Genomic DNA, 18,787 nt, shown 5'->3' with positions numbered 1-18,787 from the left:
ATCTTCCTGACCTAGTGATCAAACCCAGGTCTCCTGAATTGCAGGTTGGTTCTTTACTATCTTAATACATGTATTTTGGTTTGTCATGTATTTATTTGCCAATTGAAGCACCAAAGTCATGATTAAGTTGTTTCTATCCAAAATACAAGAAATGGAGGCTGTTTATTCATTTTTACCCCTTCTCCCTTTTAACTCATTGCCCCTAAGATGTAGAAGCACTTTCTCACCCATCACACTTTGTGTTCAGCCATGGTCATTCTCTCTCAGTGTCTCTGAAATACCTCTGTTCATGTATTTTCACAAATAATTACAGCATAATTGTAATATAATTTGCATTTGAATTTGAGAGCTGTGTGGAGCTACTTAATGGGAAATCGTAGGGAAGAACAGCTTTTGGTCCATATTCCGAAGGAAGACTATGGGAGAAATATTTCCCTAAATGCTCATGAATTTTGAGGCCAAAAGTAGTTTTTTTCCAGTATGATCCAGTAGAAGCCTTGGCTGAATCACTTGTAAGACTTAGTTCATTTTTAGCCAGAGGGATACTTTCCTTAGGCTTTTTTATGGGGAGGAGGAAAACAGACATTGCATCCTTTTAATTATGCCTGGTTCCTTTAAATCTCAAGGAGAGTTGTACTTGTAATTTGGAGAACTCCAGCTGCATGGAGCAAGCCCTGACCATGTTTGCCATCTATCTCCGCTGACCACACCACTTACCATATAGCAAATATCTGCCTTGCACTGATGGCTATGTATTTTCTTGGGTTGTGTGTTTTTCTTGTTTTATGACTGGGTTGTTAACTCTAAGATCAAGTGTTTCCAAAATTGGATCCCAATACTGCCTGGATCAGAACCACTTGAGGTGCTTGGATGTTTAACAAGTTTCTCATGTAATCCTTTTGCAATATCTGAAGTACCAGAGAGGCTGAGCATGCACTTGCAGTTCTATGGGGGATAAAATCAGTAATACTAAAGTTTTTGATACTTTTGCCAGAAACCCAAGTGGATGACTCCTAAGAGGAAAGAGGAGAATCAGTCTTAGAGTCTTATTTCCCCCAGGTGTGTGTGTCTATTTTTATGTATTTTAATCTAGAAACATCCATGGGTTACACTTTTCAATGAACAACATAATTTGAAGTTAATGTATGAATTTAAAATGTATAAAAATGTATAAGTGTATAAAAAATGAATTTTATTTTTTAATTTTTCACTTTTTTGAGCTTATTTTATAATAGTATATACAAGGAGTAGGCGAAATTCTAGTGGGTCGCTTGATATTGTATTAATTTTAATTATTTGCAGTCAGAGAGAGAGAAGAAAGACCTGGTAAACTGGGTTTTCAGGTCTGAGATCATAACTTGTTTTGAGTTACTGCTCTAAATTGGACAAGTCCCACAAAATCTGCTCAATTTTCCATTCTACAAAATAGATGTAACATCTGTTGTCACTTGAGAAGGTATAACAAATGAAATTTATTATGCAGTGATATACTTAGACATCCTGAGAAGAAAGTTTTAAATTAATAGAGATATTATTTGGAATAATAGAGATAATATTCCATAGATACTATCTGTGAAAACTGTGGGAATTTTTAGAAATTATTCAGTTCTATACATGTTGTCTATATATAGGATATTTTATTCTATAAAATTTCTGAGAAACCACAGAGATGTTTAGGTATTGCTGAAAGTTTTTGTGTCTAAAATGCACATTTTACTTTACCTTTAAGATATCTGAATTGCCATTTATCTAAATCTCTTTTTCTTTCAAATATAAATGTTAAAAATGATTTATTTTCATAACTTATTGGGTATACATGTGAATTTTTTATTAAATAAGTTTGATGTATGACATTGTATAAGTTTAAGGTATGTAACTGGTGATAAATTTATGTATTATGATTGTTATTTTAGTGATATTTTTCACCTTTATCATATTACATAATTATCCTTTCATTTTAGTGGTTGGAATAATTAAGTTCTAGTCTGTTAGTAAGTTTGATGATTAAAGTACAATATTGTTGTCTAAATTCATTATACTGTGCATTAGATTTCTATGGCTTATTTACTACTTTTAAGTTTGTACTCTTAAACAACATCCAACTTACTCTCCAACTCCCTGGTAACTACAATTTTACTCAGTTTTTACAGGTTTGGCTTTTTTAGATTCCACATGTAAGTGATTCATATAAGTACTTGTTTTTCTCTGTCTGACTTAGCTCATTATCATAATGTGTTCTAGGTGCATCTATATTGTTGCAAATGGCAGGATATCCTTCTTTCTCGTAGATGAATAATACTCCTCAGTAGGTAAAGAGTCCTCCTACAATGCAGGAGACCTAGGTTCAATTTCTGGGTTGGGAAGATCCCCTGGAAAAGGAAATGGCAACCCACTCCAGTATTCTTGCCTGGAAAATCCCATGGACTGTAGCCTGCCAGGCTCCTCTGTCCATGGGATGGCAAGAGTTGGACATGACTTAGCAACTAAACTACTGCCACCAATCAATCTATCTATCTATGCCTCCCAGATAGATCAGTAGTTAAGAATCCGCCTGCCAATGCAGGAGACACAAGAGACTTGGGGTTGATCCCTGGGTGGGGAAGATCCCCTGCAGATGGAGATGGCAACCCACTCCAGTATTCTTGCCTGGAAAATCCCATGGACAGAGGAACCTGGTGGGCTGCAGTCCATGGAGTTGCAAAGAGCTGGACATGACTGAGCACAAATGAACATCTATCTGTCTGTCTATCTATCTGTCTGTCTACCCATCCATCCATCTCACATCTTCCTTATCCATTCATTCATGGACATTTAGGTTGTTCGCATGTATTGGCTATTGTGAATAATACTGTAATAACCATGAGAGTGTATATATCTCTTAAATCTTTTTTTCTAAATGTAACTTTTTGAGCATAATTTGCTAACTCCTTAAAATCAAAGATTTAGTTTTAAAACTGAAGCATGTTCTTTTGTAGTGTATTACAAAGGAATAAGCAGGATATTTTGAGTACTTGATTGTAGATGCAAACTCCCCAAACTTCTTTCCCTCTCGTTTGCCTTCTGCAATATCTGCTTTTCCCTCAGCTCTTCTTGTTTTCTGTAGTTGAAATTGCATTTTACCCCAACATGTCCAATCTGGTCACTTGATTCTACTTCTGTCTGACACAGTCTCTCTTTATTCTTTTTCTTCTTTCTGTGTTGTGACAATCTCTCTTCTTTGCTCTAATCGAGTCTAGAAATATTTTCAACCCCACTGCCATTTTCAACTTTCCTGCCCATCCAAGAACATTTCCACTGCTTCACATTATATTAAAAGCATATAAGAGATCTGCTGCAACGAAATAACTTGTGGTTTTTTTTTCCTAGATAGTTATTTCTATAGATTAGCTGTTTAGAGTCACTGATTAATTAATGATCCAAGCTATTGTGCAATCATTTATGAGACTTTGGATAACAAATCTTCAGTCTTCTTTCTTTGTAATATTGTCTCTGTTATATTTCTATCAAAATCAATTCAATTCAACAAATATTTGAGCACCTGCCATTTGTTCAGCTGCATGTTAACATGTGTGTGTGTTTCTGTGTTAAGGGGAATATTGTGCCTATCTGTGGGAAATTTACCTGTGGAGTTCAATAGAGAGCACTGAGAAAGGAATGAAGATTCTGTTATCCACTATTCTATTATTTCTGCAGTTTTTACAAATGAAACTCAAATGTCTCCATCGATTTAAACTTTTCTTCCTAAGATCTCAAAGAATATAATTGCATGATAAAATCCATTTGAATGCTACCCACTATTATAGTGTTTATTCATTGAGTTGGTAAATTTCTTTCAATAGCAAAAGCAATACCCTCAAGTTATTTATATTCACTCTTATCTATTAATTTACAGATGGGGGCACAGAGAAGACAGAGGGAAGTGGAGGGCCTCAAGGTATATTTAGAGGAAGACAAACAGGACCTCATGATGAATTGGACAGGGAGATAAAAAATGAGAAATCAAGGATCACATCAGTTGTTTTAATCCTCATAACGACCTTAGAAGGTGAGTGTTACTATTGTCCACAACTTACAGACAACCAAGACATTGAGAAGAGTAAAGCCTTGCCAAAGGCTGTGTACTTACTTAGTAAGTGAAGATGTAAGGACTGAACCTAGCCTAGCACATTTTTTCAAGGGTGATATTTGATTTTAAGCTTTTCATTTTAGCATATTCTCATTAATCTTGAATTCAAGACCTAGAATAGATCCAAATCATACTTTTTTCTTTTAAATAAACTGGAATCAACTATTAAATAAGTTAGCTGGTCTCAGGGATTTATTTAAAAATCTAACTTCCAGAACATTTTATAAAGTCCACATCAACTTAGTTTGATATGTACTTAATATAACTACTCTAGTATGCAGAGAAAAAAAGAATACTTATAACAATGACTCTCAAGAATAATGAGATACTGAATTTCTTGCCAAATCACCAGTGAGAGACTGTGTTTGTTTAGAAGTATTGTATTCTTTTATTTTATTGTGTTCTAGGACTTTGAGAATCGATATCAATTGATATCATCTTTGTGAACACAGTTTAATTTCATCTTAACAATCCCTCAGGTATCCTTATCCCCTTAGATTCAGGAATAAGTTAAATTTCATGTTTTCAAGAATGCAATAAAATTTCTTTAACGAAAGCAAATACGATAGACTGTCTTCCCAGAAAAACTTAGTGTCAGGTGGGATGAAGGGAAAGACTTCCCCAAACAACACCTGTCCCCTACCCCTGCCAATACGCATTTGTCTTTGTAAGAAGATTGTTTCATCAGGACTTGGTTGATGAGACAATAATGAATTCCTCTGAGTTAGGGTAATGTCTGTGGGGGGAGGAAATCTGCTTATGAGTCAATGGGTTTTGATTATACATATGTAACTTCCTCTATTTCTTTGTAATTTGAAGTATGCATCATAATCTGAGGCCAGCTGTTTATAGCACTATAGGATCTGATTAAGATATATGAATTTTGTTGGATGAAAGCATTGAGGGTTTGGGAGGAGAGGATGGTTCTCAAAGGAGGCCAGATGGGTTTTGTTTTCAAAAATGGAGACAGTACTTAAGAACATAAAATTTGTACACTTTTGTCTCTAGCAGAGACAATATCAAGCAGACATCATGATTTCAAAGGCATTGTACATGGAAATGTATTATAATTTCATTTTTCATACACCAGGTATGCCCCATTGTTCCATGTCCTTTTACATTTTATTTTTCAAGAAACTCTAGAAATCATTCCATGATCAATTTAAAATGAGAAGTAAATTATTTCAGGAAGATAAAATATGCACTTTTTCTATAAAATATGTTACATCTGTTGGGAAATTTATGCTGTGATTTCATATTTTAAAGCTTTTCAATTCAAGAAACTGTACAGCTTTTCCTTTATTCCATTTGATTGTTTAGAAATACAGCCTCTAATAGTGAACACTTGAATGTACAATATTAGAGAAATGTATTCACAAATATTTTTTAATCTAAGGACAAATAAGGATCATCATACATAAATCTCTATTTAATTTAGTAATATAGTAGTCTTACCAAACCATTTATTGCTTGCTTCACTCACTGAATGGATAAAACAATACATAAGTGCTTCACCCACATAACTGTAAGGTTTAGTGAGTACTTCAAACATTTAGTATTATTGATTTTACTATGTAGGCTTTTATTCCTAATTTTTTCTCATAGCCAAAATTTATTTAGCTGATAGGGGAAAGATATACTTGTGTGTCTGATGTTTGTTTTTCAGGATTAGAACCTTCAATCTGTAATGTTTCTTATATTTATTTTCCAGATTTAGATTATAAAATTATATATGAATCTATTTTTGGCTCTTACACCATTAATGCTACCCACAATAGAACATAATTAAACCTTTAAAATTAATAGGACTGCTCAGTCCCACTGTGTGAGCGTACATTAGCTGATAGTTATTCACAGGGCTAATTGTAGTCTGTGATACTGTTATTGACACCTTAGCAGAACACACGTTGAAGTTATTTTTCTTCAGGTGCTAGTGTGGTCAGTCATGATGCAGGGTTGCTAATGCATATGGAATTGTACCTGAGAATGGAACAATCCTTCCAAGAGATTAGATCTATGACTTTGGTCTTTACTTGTGTGTATGCTCAGTCGCTTCAGTCATGTCCGATTCTTTGCAGCCCTGTGGACTGTAGCCCACCGGGCTCCCCTGTCCAAGGGATTCTCCAGGCAAGAATACTGGAGTGGGTTGCCGTGCCCTCCTGTAGGGGTTCTTGCCAAACCAGGGATCAAACCCACGTCTTCTGTGGCTCCTGCATTGTAGGTGGATTCTTTACCACTGAGCCACCAGGGAAGCCCGTTCTTTATATAGTACAACCATATCATATGATCTATTACTTCATATTTTTAAAAACATTTTTGGAAAAGCATGGGGAACTAGATAAATTTTGGTCCTGTAGATGGTGATAACATACAACATTGCAAGAAGTCTACAGAATATAAATAAAATCTTGATCCAGAGCTTGTGATTTATGTATGTACAAGATATACCACCCAAGTTTCACTTTTGGGAACACTAAACAGTATCACTTTAGAGCTGGAAACTCTTGAATATTTGCAACCATTCCCAGGTGGCACTAGTGGTAAAGAACTCTCCCGCCAATGCAGGAGACTCAAGAGATGTGGGTTCAGTCCCTGGGTCTGGAAGATCCCCTGGAGGAGAGCATGGCAACCCAATCCAGTATTCTTGCCTGGAGAATCCCATGAATGGTGGAGCCTGGAGGGCTACAGTCCATAGGGTTGCAAAGAATTGGACACGACTGAAGCAACTTAGCACAAAAGATGATAATGATACACCAACAGAAAATAAAGTAGAATGGTTAATACAAACGTTGTGAAGCTGGTAGTGGGTAAAGGTTCATAAAGAGTACAGGTACTCAGCCCATTAGGATGAACATTTTGTTTCGTAGCAAAGGAGTAAGGGGCAATTTAATATGTAAAAGTTGCTGTTTATTCTTCCAAAAACAACAAATGGGCTTGCAATTGAAATCACAAGATAAACTCAGCACGAAGTAAAACAAATGCAGTCTTTCATATGCATATGAGTATTTTCAATACTTCTTCTTTCCCCAAAATAGAGACCTAGACATGAATTGAGACCTTCTCTATTCTTCAGATGTAGACTGTGATACGTGAAAGACCGTGCCTGCACAGGTGTGCACTCAGAGAGGTCAGGCAGCGGTAGCCCTTCCATCTCAGCTTGTCTGAAGTGAGGCTTATCGTTCTCTGGGACAGTGCTGATCACAGCCTTGAGTCTGTGGGCTCAGACTCTCATTGGCAATGATGTCTGTGACAGGGAGGCTAGATTTAGCCCAGCCAGTCGCCAGGACAATCTAGAATGGTTAAGCCTCTGCTTAGCAGGAAGATGAGACAAACAGCTTTCAGTGTTTGTGATGGATCGATCTTGAAAGTGATTCTTTGTCAGAATGAGAAAATATAAGAATTTCTGGGTGGGAGGTAGTACATCCTACATGATTCTGAAATGTCTTCCTTTTCTTACTTGTGGAAGAGTTCACTTCAATTGAGAATCACTATTCTGAAGATAGAAATAAAACTAAGAATTTTAATTCCTAGAAGGGAAGCACAGGCAACTTCCATATTTCTGAAATATTTTTTGACAGATCCATACTAAGAAATATTGGGTTGACCAAAAGTTTGTTTGGGTTTTTCCATAAGACGTAATGGAAAAACCTGAATGAACTTTTTGGTCAGCCCAGTATATTTTATACCACAACTCACTACACTCAAACCTGCTGTCTCTCACATACAAACACAAATACACACACTACTGAATAACATTTTAAATTCAAAACAACACCATGGTGTTCTCTGTTATCTTCTCATTTTTTTATATTTTTAAAAGTTGTGGTATTGATCAATGAAATCAATCATTTTGTCTATTAGTGAGTAGTAACCCACAATTTCGGAGAAGGCAATGGCACCTCACTCCAGTATTTTTGCCTAGAAAATCCCATGGATGGAGGAGCCTGATAGGCTGCAGTCCATGGGGTCGCTAGAGTCGGACACGACTGAGCAACTTCACTTTCACTTTTCACTTTCATGCATTGGAGAAGGAAATGGCAACCCACTTCAGTGTTCTTGCCTGGAGAATCCCAGGGACAGGGAAGCCTGGTGGGCTGCCGTCTATGGGGTCGCACAGAGTCGGACACGACTGAAGCGACTTAGCAGCAGCAGCAGCAGCCCACAATTTGAAGAATAATGATCTATCTTCTTATATCTGTCAATACCTATATCTAGAATGCAAGTTTGTCTTAACCAAATGGAGGAAGAAAATTTTGCCTCTAATGCATCCTCATCCAGGGTCTTAGTGGTTGTTGCTTCTTCTTGAAATGCTTACTGGGTTACTCAACTCACTTCAGGTCTTTGTTCAAAAGTATCTTCCCTAAGAAGGCCTACATTAGATTTTCCTTAACATCCTATTTAACTTTTCAACCTCCCCAGTGCTTCCTGCTTTATTTTCCTCTGTAATACTTTCCTGGTAGCTTAGCTGGTAAAGAATCTGCCTATAATAGAGGAGACCCTGCTTTAATTCCTGAGTCAGGAAGATCCCCTGGAGAAGGGATAGGCTACCCACTACAGTATTCTTGGGTTTCCCTGGTGGCTCAGATGGTAAAGAATCTGCCTGCAATGCAGGAGACTTGGATTAGACCCCTGGGTTGGCAAGATCCCCTGGAGGAGGGCATGGGAACCCACTCCAGTATTCTTTCCTGGAGAATCCCCATGGACAGAGGAGCCTGGCAGGCTGCAGTCCATGGGGTCATAAAGAATCAGACATGACTGAGGGACTAAGCACAGTGCAGCACGCAGTGCCCTATACTATACCATAAAGCATGTGTTTTTAGTCGCTATGTTATGTCCAACTCTGCAACCCCAAGGACTGTCGCACCAGGCTCTTCTATCCATGGGATTTTCCAGGCAAGAATACTGGAGTAAGTTGCCATTTCCTTCTATCTTCCCAACCCAGGAATTGAACCTGTGGCTCCTGTGTGTCTTCTGTGTTGCAGGTGGATTCTTTACCACTGACCCACTGGGGAAGCTCCACTATAAAGTATAGTACTTCTCTGTAGTATTATAGTATAATCACCATCTGACATACAAAATGATGTTAGTGATTTGTGTGTTTGTCTCTCTCCACTAAGATGTTAGCTCCACAGGCAAGGAGAGTTTTGTTTGTTTTATTCATCATTGTATCTTCAGTGCCAAGAACAGACCTGGAACCTGATAGATGCTCCATATACATTTATTGAGTAAATGACAAGTTGACTGAATGCATGAAAAAAATCTTGTCTCAAAAGAAAGACAGTTCAGCAGAGGAAGAATTAAATGTAATTCCAAACTTCATTTCTGTTCCTCTAAGAATTTTAAAGAGGATTTAATATTTTCCTTATAGCTTCATATATTCAAATCTTTTTTCTTCAGCCAGCTTTCCCACACTTCAGTAGCTGTGCTGAAACTTCTCCTCTTAACTCTCATTCTCAGTTGTGCCCACAAAGTTTTCCTGCAGTGCCTACCTGCATGGATTTTCTTTTCTTCTCCTTCCTGTGCTTCCATATCTCTATTCCAATGATGGAGAGAAGTTTTATGTTCTTACCCCTCTGCTGTGCTGGGTGGGCATGTCCCTTAAAGGCATCTGGACCCTCTGTGCCCCAATACCTCTTTCTTCCTGTGGGCCACCCAATAGGAATGCTTAAGACATGTTTAGGGTGTCAATAAATGAGGGACAAAAAGTATGTCATTTTGGAATAAGTTTCCTATTTAAAAATATTGTATATAAAAAAGATTGAATGAGAAGTTTCAGCTTTTCTTCATTAATAACACAAATATTGGCGAAAACTAAAAGCTTTACAGGAGCGTAATGAAGACTCATGTCAACTGCTTGAAAGGAAATCAGAAAGCACATTTCATACTCAATTATTAAATGACATCAGTCACATCAGGAACTCAATTTTCAGGTTTATATCTTCCAGTATAACACAGCAACATGCTCACAAATTTGATTTGAGTTCACTTCAGTTCAGTTCAGTCGCTGAGTTGTGTCAGACTCTGCGACCCCATGAATTGCAGCACGCCAGGCCTCCCTGTCCATCACCAACTCCCGGAGTTCACTCAGACTCAGGCCCACCGAGTCAGTGATGCCATCCAGCCATCTCATCCTCTGTTGTCCCCTTCTCCTCCTACCCCGAATCCCTCCCAGCATCAGAGTCTTTTCCAGTGACTCAACTCTTCGCATGAGGTGGCCAAAGTACTGGAGTTTCAGCTTTAGCATCATTCCTTCCAAAGAAATCCCAGGGCTGATCTCCTTCAGAATGGACTGGTTGGATCTCCTTGCAGTCCAAGGGACTCTCAAGAGTCTTCTCCAACACCACAGCTCAAAAGCATCAATTCTTCGGTGCTCAGCTTTCTTCACAGTCCAACTCTCACATCCATACATGATCACTGGAAAAACCATAGCCTTGACTAGACGGACCTTTGTTGGCAAAGTAATGTCTCTGCTTTTCAATATGCTATCTAGGTTGGTCATAACTTTCCTTCCAAGGAGTAAGCATCTTTTAATTTCATGGCTGCAGTCACCATCTGCAGTGATTTTGGAGCCCCCAAAAATAAAGTCTGACACTGTTTCCACTGTTTCCCCATCTATTTCCCATGAAGTGATGGGACCGGATGCCATGATCTTCGTTTTCTGAATGTTGAGCTTTAAGCCAACTTTTTCATTCTCCACTTTTACTTTCATCAAGAGGCTTTTGAGTTCTTCTTCACTTTCTGCCATAAGGGTGGTGTCATCTGCATATTTGAGGTTATTGATATTTCTCCCGGCAATCTTGATTCCAGCTTGCGTTTCATCCAGTCCAGCATTTCTCATGATGTACTCTGCATATAAGTTAAATAAGCAGGGTGACAATATACAGCCTTGACATACTCCTTTCCCTATCTGGAACCAGTCTGTTGTTCCATGTCCAGTTCTAACTGTTGCTTCCTGACCTGCATAGAGGTTTCTCAAGAGGCAGGTCAGGTGGTCTGGTATTCCCATCTCTTTCAGAATTTTCCACAGTTTCTTGTGATCCACACAGTCAAAGGCTTTGGCATAGTCAATAAAGCAGAAATAGATGTTTTTCTGGAACTCTCTTGCTTTTTCCATGATCCGGCTGATGTTGGCAATTTGATCTCTGGTTCCTCTGCCTTTTCTAAAACCAGCTTGAACATCAGGAAGTTCACGGTTCACGTATTGCTGAAGCCTGGCTTGGAGAATTTTGAGCATTACTTTACTAGCGTGTGAGATGAGTGCAATTGTGCGGTAGTTTGAGCATTCTTTGGCATTGCCTTACTTTGGGATTGGAATGAAAACTGACCTTTTCCAGTCCTGTGGCCACTGCTGAGTTTTCCAAATTTGCTGGCATATTGAGTGCAGCACTTTCACAGCATCTTCTTTCAGGATTTGGAATAGCTCAACTGAAATTTCATCACCTCCACTAGCTTTGTTCGTAGTGGTGCTTTCTAAGGCCCACTTGACTTCACATTCCAGGATGTCTGGCTCTAGGTCAGTGATCACACCATCGTGATTATCTGGGTTGTGAAGATCTTTTTTGTATAATTCTTCTGTGTATTCTTGCCACCTCTTCTTAATATCTTCTACTTCTGTTAGGCCTATACCATTTCTGTCCTTTATTGAGCCCATCTTTGCATGAAATGTTCCCTTGGTATCTCTAATTTTCTTGAAGAGATCTCTAGTCTTTCCCATTCTGTTGTTTTCCTCTATTTCTTTGCATTGATCGCTGAGGAAGGCTTTCTTATCTCTTCTTGCTATTCTTTGGAACTCTGCATTCAGATCCTTATATCTTTTCTTTTCTCCTTTGCTTTTCACTTCTCTTCTTTTCACAGCTATTTGTAAGGCCTCCCCAGACAGCCATTTGCTTTTTTGCATTTCTTTTCCATGGGGATGGTCTTGATCCCTGTCTCCTGTACAATGTCATGAACCTCAGTCCATAGTTCATCAGGCACTCTCTATCAGATCTAGGCCCTTAAATCTATTTCTCACTTCCACTGTATAATCATAAGGGATTTGATTTAGGTCATACCTGAATGGTCTAGTGGTTTTCCCTACTTTTTTCAATTTCAGTCTGAATTTGACAATAAGGAGTTCATAGTCTGAGCCACAGTCAGCTCCTGGTCTTGTTTTTGCTGATTGTATAGAGCTTATCCATCTTTGGCTGCAAAGAATATAATCAATCTGATTTCGATGTTGACCATCTGGTGATGTCCATGTGTAGTGTCTTCTCTTGTGTTGTTGGAAGAGGGTGTTTGCTATGACCAGTGCATTTTCTTGGGAAAATCTATTAGACTTTGCCCTGCTTCATTCTGTATTTCAAGGCCAAATCTGCCTGTTACTCCAGGTGTTTCTTGACTTCTTACTTTTGCATTCCAGTCCCCTATAATGAAAAGGACATCTTTTTTGGGTGTTAGTTCTAAAAGGTCTTGTAGGTGTTCATAGAACCGTTCAGCTTCTTCAGCATTACTGATTGGGGCATAGACTTGGATTACTGTGATATTGAATGGTTTGCTTTGGAAACGAACAGAGATTATGTAGCACCAGTTAAATACTTTGCAACAAGGATCATCTGTACCGATTAAGCACAGCAACCCTCCTATTTTCTTGTTCCACCTTGTTTTAACACCTTTTAGAGAGACCAAATCGGAAAAGGCAATGGCAACCCACTCCAGTGTTCTTGCCTGGAGAATCCCAGGGACGGGGAAGCCTGGTGGGCTGCCATCTATGGGGTTGCACAGAGTCGGACACGACTGAAGTGACTTAGCAGCAGGAGCAGAGAGATGAAATAGAGAAGATGGTTATGTTATTTTCTCAGCTTCCCTCCCCACTCCAAACTAGTATGCCTTGTAGAAATATTATGTATTTTTATTGTGAAGATACTATTTAATATTTCTTTGCCTTTCTTTTTAAGGATGGACTGTGGTCTTTAACCTGGTCTTGGATCGATTGCATGCAAACTGTGTAAAATATAACTCTGGTGGCACTTATCCTTGGCAATATCAAAAGACACCTTAAAGTATATTAGTGACTTCTTAAAATGACCTAATTTCTAAAAAGTTGAACAGAATCAGTGATTAGCTGGTTCTCAGTTTTCTCTGATGTTAGTATTCTAGGCCTGGAATTTCTTCTGTGATAAACATGGATTGGGGTCTGGCTGGGTGTGAGTATAGGTATACATTGCATATGAGCAAAAGACAGCACTGCCACGGGGTTTGTGGCAGGTTTTGTGCCTGACTTAGATCTCATTACTAGAGAGGTGGACTCATCTTTGAGCTGCTCTGTGTGTTTTCCAGCCTAGAGCCCAGCCCCCTTTCTTCTAGTGGAAAACTCTGTGGAGCCATCTACACTCCTCAGGGGATCAGCTTGAGGCTAGACTTCAGTTAAAACCACTGTCCAGTGCTTATTTCCCTCCTCAGAAAGAATCTCTCAGACTTGGGTGGCACAGTGGATAGGAGTCTGCCTGCTAATGCAGGGCTTGTGGGTTTGATCTCTGGTCCAGGAAGATTCCACATGCTGCAAGGCAACCAAGCCCGTGTTCCACAACTTCTGAAGCCATGCTCTAGAGTCTGTGTGCCACAACGACTGTAGCCTGCAGGCCCTCAGGCTGCCCACTGCAACTGTTGAGCCTGAGTGCTGGGGCCTGTGCTCCACAATAAGAGAAGCCACACAGTGAGAAACCCATACACTGCAACCAAGAGTGGCCCCCACGCTTTGCAACTACAGAAAGCCTGTGCACAGCAACAAAGATAAGATAATAAACCAGTGCAACCAAAAATAAATAAATAATTATATTTTTTAAAAAAGAGTCTCTAATACAAGTATTGCTGTTTGGCGCTCTGCTTCTAGGAAACCTAACCCAAGGTAAGATTTGAAGGATGAGCAATTCTCTAACTATTCCACCTTATCCCTTCTCACCTCAGTGCTCCAGGGAACAGTTATCCCTGAGGATAACTGAGAATATTTCCTGTATTTTTTGTGCAATTCTGCCTTTTTAGAGACTGTAAGATGGAGAAAATAATCCTGGAAACTGTATTTTATGTTTTGGTCTGGTTGGACAATTCATTCTTTTTTTTTAACAACTGTTGATCTCTTTGACTTGAGTCAGTTAATTGGGAAATTGTTTTCCTATTCTAACTTTATCCTTTCAGATTTTTTAATCAGTAGTTTCTGGATGTTTAAACTGAAGGTATGGAACCACCATCTGTGTCCTTTACTTCTGAATCAGTCCAACTTGACTCCAAGGCCACTGAATGGTAGGGAACCGAAGGCTGCTGTGAATGCCTGTATCAGAAAAATCCATGCGTCTGCCTCATGTTGGAGAAGGGAAATAAACCCAGAGTGATTCCATTCCTCTTTCAAAATCTTAAGTAAATGCCTCCTTTTGGCAGAACAGTAATTGCATTTAGATTACTAGGGAGAGGAGAGGAGTTGGGGAAATGCATTTCCTAGGCTTCCATCCTCTGTGGTACAGAGTAGAGTCCAGGAGAGAATGGGGAGTGAATGGTGAGGTGAGGAGGAATTGAGAAGCAGGGGAGACTACATTCCAAAAGAATGCAATATTCAGTGCATTTCAGTGCACTGCAATATTCAGTGCAAAAGAATGTAAATTCCCTCTTCACTCTGGTAAGTGAAAAAAAAAAAAAAAAAGGAAGTTTTAGTTGCTCAGTTGTGTCCAGTTCTTTGGGACCCCATGGCCTATAGCCCACCAGGCTCCCCTTGTCCATTGCATTCTCCAGGCAAGAATACTGGAGTGGGTTGCCATTCCCTTCTCCAGCGAATCTTTCCCACCCATGGATCAAACCCAGGTCTCCTGCATTTCAGGCAGATTCTTTACCATCTGACCCAAAGATGAATCCATCTGCTCTAGGAACTAGAGATCAAGAATAGTTTGGCATATTGAATATGTCTGACTTAAGTTCACATTAATATTGGATACTGGCTCTCCAGTTTAAGCAATGAAGATATTGAGATATAAATAAAAACAAATCCAGAGCTAGATTAAGGCAAAAGACTGATTTTTTTCATAAAGTAAAGGGAAATTATATAGTTTTATAAGATATTATATTATTAGGTTTATGTAGATTAAAAAAGATGTGTACTTTAAAAACAGTTGAAGACATAGATGTCTTTATTTGAGACTAATTTTGAATTCGATTCATAGGGAGAAGTTTATGATAAGGGAAAGAAAATTTAATTGTCAGAGCCATATGGTTAGATGTGAATGGAGTTCAGATAGGACTCCTAGAAAATGTCACTTCTGAAAACAAAACTGTAAAACTGAGATAAAAGCATAAAATAGGAAAACTTTTTTTCTTACCAGAGAAATATAAGCATACTTTTGACACAAGATTTAGCAAAAAATGAAAATTAAAGTTTTCTTCTTCCATTTTACCAAATGTGCACTATGGAATAATAATTATTATTATCTGTATATTCTTTTAATGATATCAATCAAAGTATAGGCCTATTCCTTGGCATCCTTTTATTATAATTTCTAAAAGCATTTGATCTCTTTAAGCCTTTCATGTTCCATTATGTAGTTGAATATTTCGAAGTCCAGAACATTGAATATGTGTTTTTAATGTGAGCCTGAAGTTGCCTGTTTTAATCCACACAGTCTCCCTTAGTGGGGCATGCTTCTCTACTGTATTGATCTTGTCTCTTCTGCTCCTCAGTAGCTATTACCCCAAGGGTCTTTCTTCTTATTTCTAAGGGTCAAGCATCTCTGGATCTCTTTGGGAGCCTCTCCTCTCTGTAAGGACTCTTTTTTCCTTAGCACCTATTCCACTGCCTCTTTGGTTCTTAAATCCCTCTCCTCTGTACCATCTTTTGGGTTTCACCAATTCCTCTTCTTGGCCTTTGTCATGCTTTGTTGACCATATTATTAATTTTTTAAAATTCTGCTCTTTATGACTGGACAGGGTTTAAAATACAAGGGAATGGAAGTGAGGATGAAGAGAAATGAATGACCATTATTGAGCCTCCTTAGGCTCAAGCATCAGTTAGATAATTAATTAGAACTTTTACATCAATAAGAGCAAATAAAGGAATTTTGGAGGTTAAAAATCCTATCTACAAGAACTCAGAAGTAAGAATTCCTGCTGAATCAGACTTAATTTGGCAATCCTAGAGAAATGAGAGGAAGGACTGAATCAACAGAGGTTGGTAGAGTCTTGCAAAGAATGAGATTTCTGGTACCTCAACCTTAGCCATGTTCTATTTGTGTGTGTGTATATGTGTGTGTTGTATGTGTGTGTTGAGGCATGATTGAGACTGCATAAAGTTTTGGGATATTGAGAGCAGTCAAGACCTGTGGATCTGAAAGCACTCCAGAGTAAGTGTGGCATGATAGTGTGTTCAGAGATACTACATCTCAAAGCTGCTGAAGGGGCTGTTCACATTGTTTTTCATGTGAATAGCACCTCTAAGGATGTGCTGTGTTGTTCAGGCAGGTGACCTGGGGTAGGTTCACAGAATTCTGTTACTCCAAAATGACTGCAGGACAGCAGAAAGCAGGATGAACTGTTGAGCTTGGGAGGAGAATGGGCAAGTGGCCTAGCCTAGCCAGTCATGGAGGGAGCAGAATAATCACGGCAAAGTCATATGAGAGAGTCTCTGCACTTAAGGGCCTTTAGGATGGGAACAAGAGACACACTGAACTGTATTATTACTAGACTGGAAAATGCTTGATACCAGAATGATAGCATGGACTAATAAGGGTAAGATTCCACCACCTCCCCACTCCCAAGCCCATTTTATATGCTTCAATTACACACAAATATAACTTAAAAGCATACTTTGAGAAAGGGGGTAGGTGGGCAAAGAATTGATTGAGACTACTGCTATCTGATGCATTGGAAGCCCTAAACAGAGATTAAATTTTCTTATTTAAAATTAAAGAAAGTTATAACTTTTGCATTTTGGAGACTAGTTATAGTTATCTTTGTCCGCCCTGGCTAGATACAAGTAATTGCTAGGCCTTGAAAAGTGAGGTAATAGGGGAAAAAAATCTGGCCATGGAAACTCTCTCTCCAGTCTAAAGTGATTATTTTAATCCTTTTAACTAAGGCATACTTAGGGCTAAAATATAGCAGCAAAACAAAGTGAGAAATACAAGAGTTTTAGTCATTCCTTAATACTAACTAACATGAAATTGGCAGTCATCTTCAAAACTGCTTTGTGAGGGGGAAAGGACCAATAATGAAATTAAAAATTAATATACAGTCCATCATGGAGCTAAAAGTCTTGGTCTTCTTGCCTTAGATAACACAAATATCTATATCTATATTGTGTCTATATTAACATTTTTAGAGATGCTAAGAGAGAAAGTAGTATAATTGTTGTGGGATATAAAAAAATTAATAGTTGATTTGTAGTACTCTAGTAAGAAATTTAATAACAAATAAATATGGTTCTATTTTATACTATAAACCAAAGTTACTTTTAAGAAATTAAAGATTTAATATGAGTAAAATCAAGAGAAATAGAAGAAAATATGAATATATATGTGTCTGATTTGGGGATGAGAAAAGCAGTTCTAAGCATAAAATGATGGAAAACAGAAAGAAAAAACCGGAAGATGGAAATAAAAGTTCTCCTCAGTGTAACATATATAATCTATATATTTGACATTAAATCTATATTTACCATAAATAATATAGAGAGGGAATAGAAATTGTTAATATATAATCTCCTTCTATGACTAAGTTAAAAATTCCATTAGAAAAATGAGTGAATGAAAAGTGAAATAGATACAAAGAGAATTTTAACATTAGTAGTAATAATAGATAAGCAAATAAATAAAATAATATGCTTTATTTGGTAAATAAAATCATAAAGATTTAAAACAGTGGTACTCAGTGATGGCACAGGCATAGTGCCAGGGTCACCCTCATTGGCTATCATTGAGAGAATGTTTTGGGACAAATATTTTGTTCATAGCAACCTTATCCGTAGTAACCAGAACAGTGCCTGGCATAATCTATGTTCAGTGTGAATTTGTTTAATAAATAAACTTTTATATAATTTATTTAGCAAAAAAGTATTAAAAAAACTTTGAAATTTCATAGGATTTTTTTTTAATTTTTATTTTATTTTTAACCTTTACATAATTGTATTAGTTTTGCCAAATATCAAAATGAATCCGCCACAGGTATACATGTGTTCCCCATCCTGAACCCTCCTCCCTCCTCCCTCCCCATTCCATCCCTCTGGGTCGTCCCAGTGCACCAGCCCCAAGCATCCTGTATTGTGCATCGAACCTGGACTGGCAGCTCGTTTCATACATGATATTTTACATGTTTCAATGCCATTCTCCCAAATCTTCCCACCCTCTCCCTCTCTCACAGAGTCCATAAGACTGTTCTATACATCAGTGTCTCTTTTGCTGTCTCGTACACAGGGTTATTGTTACCATCTTTCTAAATTCCATATATATGCGTTAGTATACTGTATTGGTGTTTTTCTTTCTGGCTTACTTCACTCTGTATAATAGGCTCCAGTTTCATCCACCTCATTAGAACTGATTCAAATGTATTCTTTTTAATGGCTGAGTAATACTCCATTGTGTATAAATACCACAGCTTGCTTATCCATTCATCTGCTGATGGACATCTAGGTTGCTTCCATGTCCTGGCTAT

At 38.1% G+C, this 18,787-nt stretch overlaps 1 protein-coding gene across 8 annotated transcripts in view; it reads left to right on the top strand.

Moving 5' to 3' along the window:
- The window catches only part of LOC129619641 (uncharacterized), a 179,357-nt gene that overhangs the window by 28,917 nt on the left and 131,653 nt on the right, over positions 1-18,787 (top strand). For 5 of the 8 annotated variants that reach the window (XR_008697990.1, XR_008697991.1, XR_008697992.1 and 2 more), the window contains one exon: positions 3,893-4,045. The exons of the other annotated variants lie outside the window; for them this stretch is intronic. Coding sequence is in view for 1 of the 5 variants with exons in the window: in XM_055534845.1 (XP_055390820.1) it covers positions 3,893-4,045 (153 nt within the window). In the remaining 4 variants the exon portion in view is untranslated. The remainder of the gene's footprint in view (positions 1-3,892; positions 4,046-18,787) is intronic. 8 annotated transcript variants of the gene reach the window in all.

The sequence above is a fragment of the Bubalus kerabau genome, chromosome 9 (assembly GCF_029407905.1).
Source record: "Bubalus kerabau isolate K-KA32 ecotype Philippines breed swamp buffalo chromosome 9, PCC_UOA_SB_1v2, whole genome shotgun sequence".
NCBI lineage: Eukaryota > Metazoa > Chordata > Mammalia > Artiodactyla > Bovidae > Bubalus > Bubalus kerabau.
The sequence above is the reverse complement of the archived record's forward strand: the minus strand, read 5'-3'. Positions and strand labels throughout refer to the sequence as shown.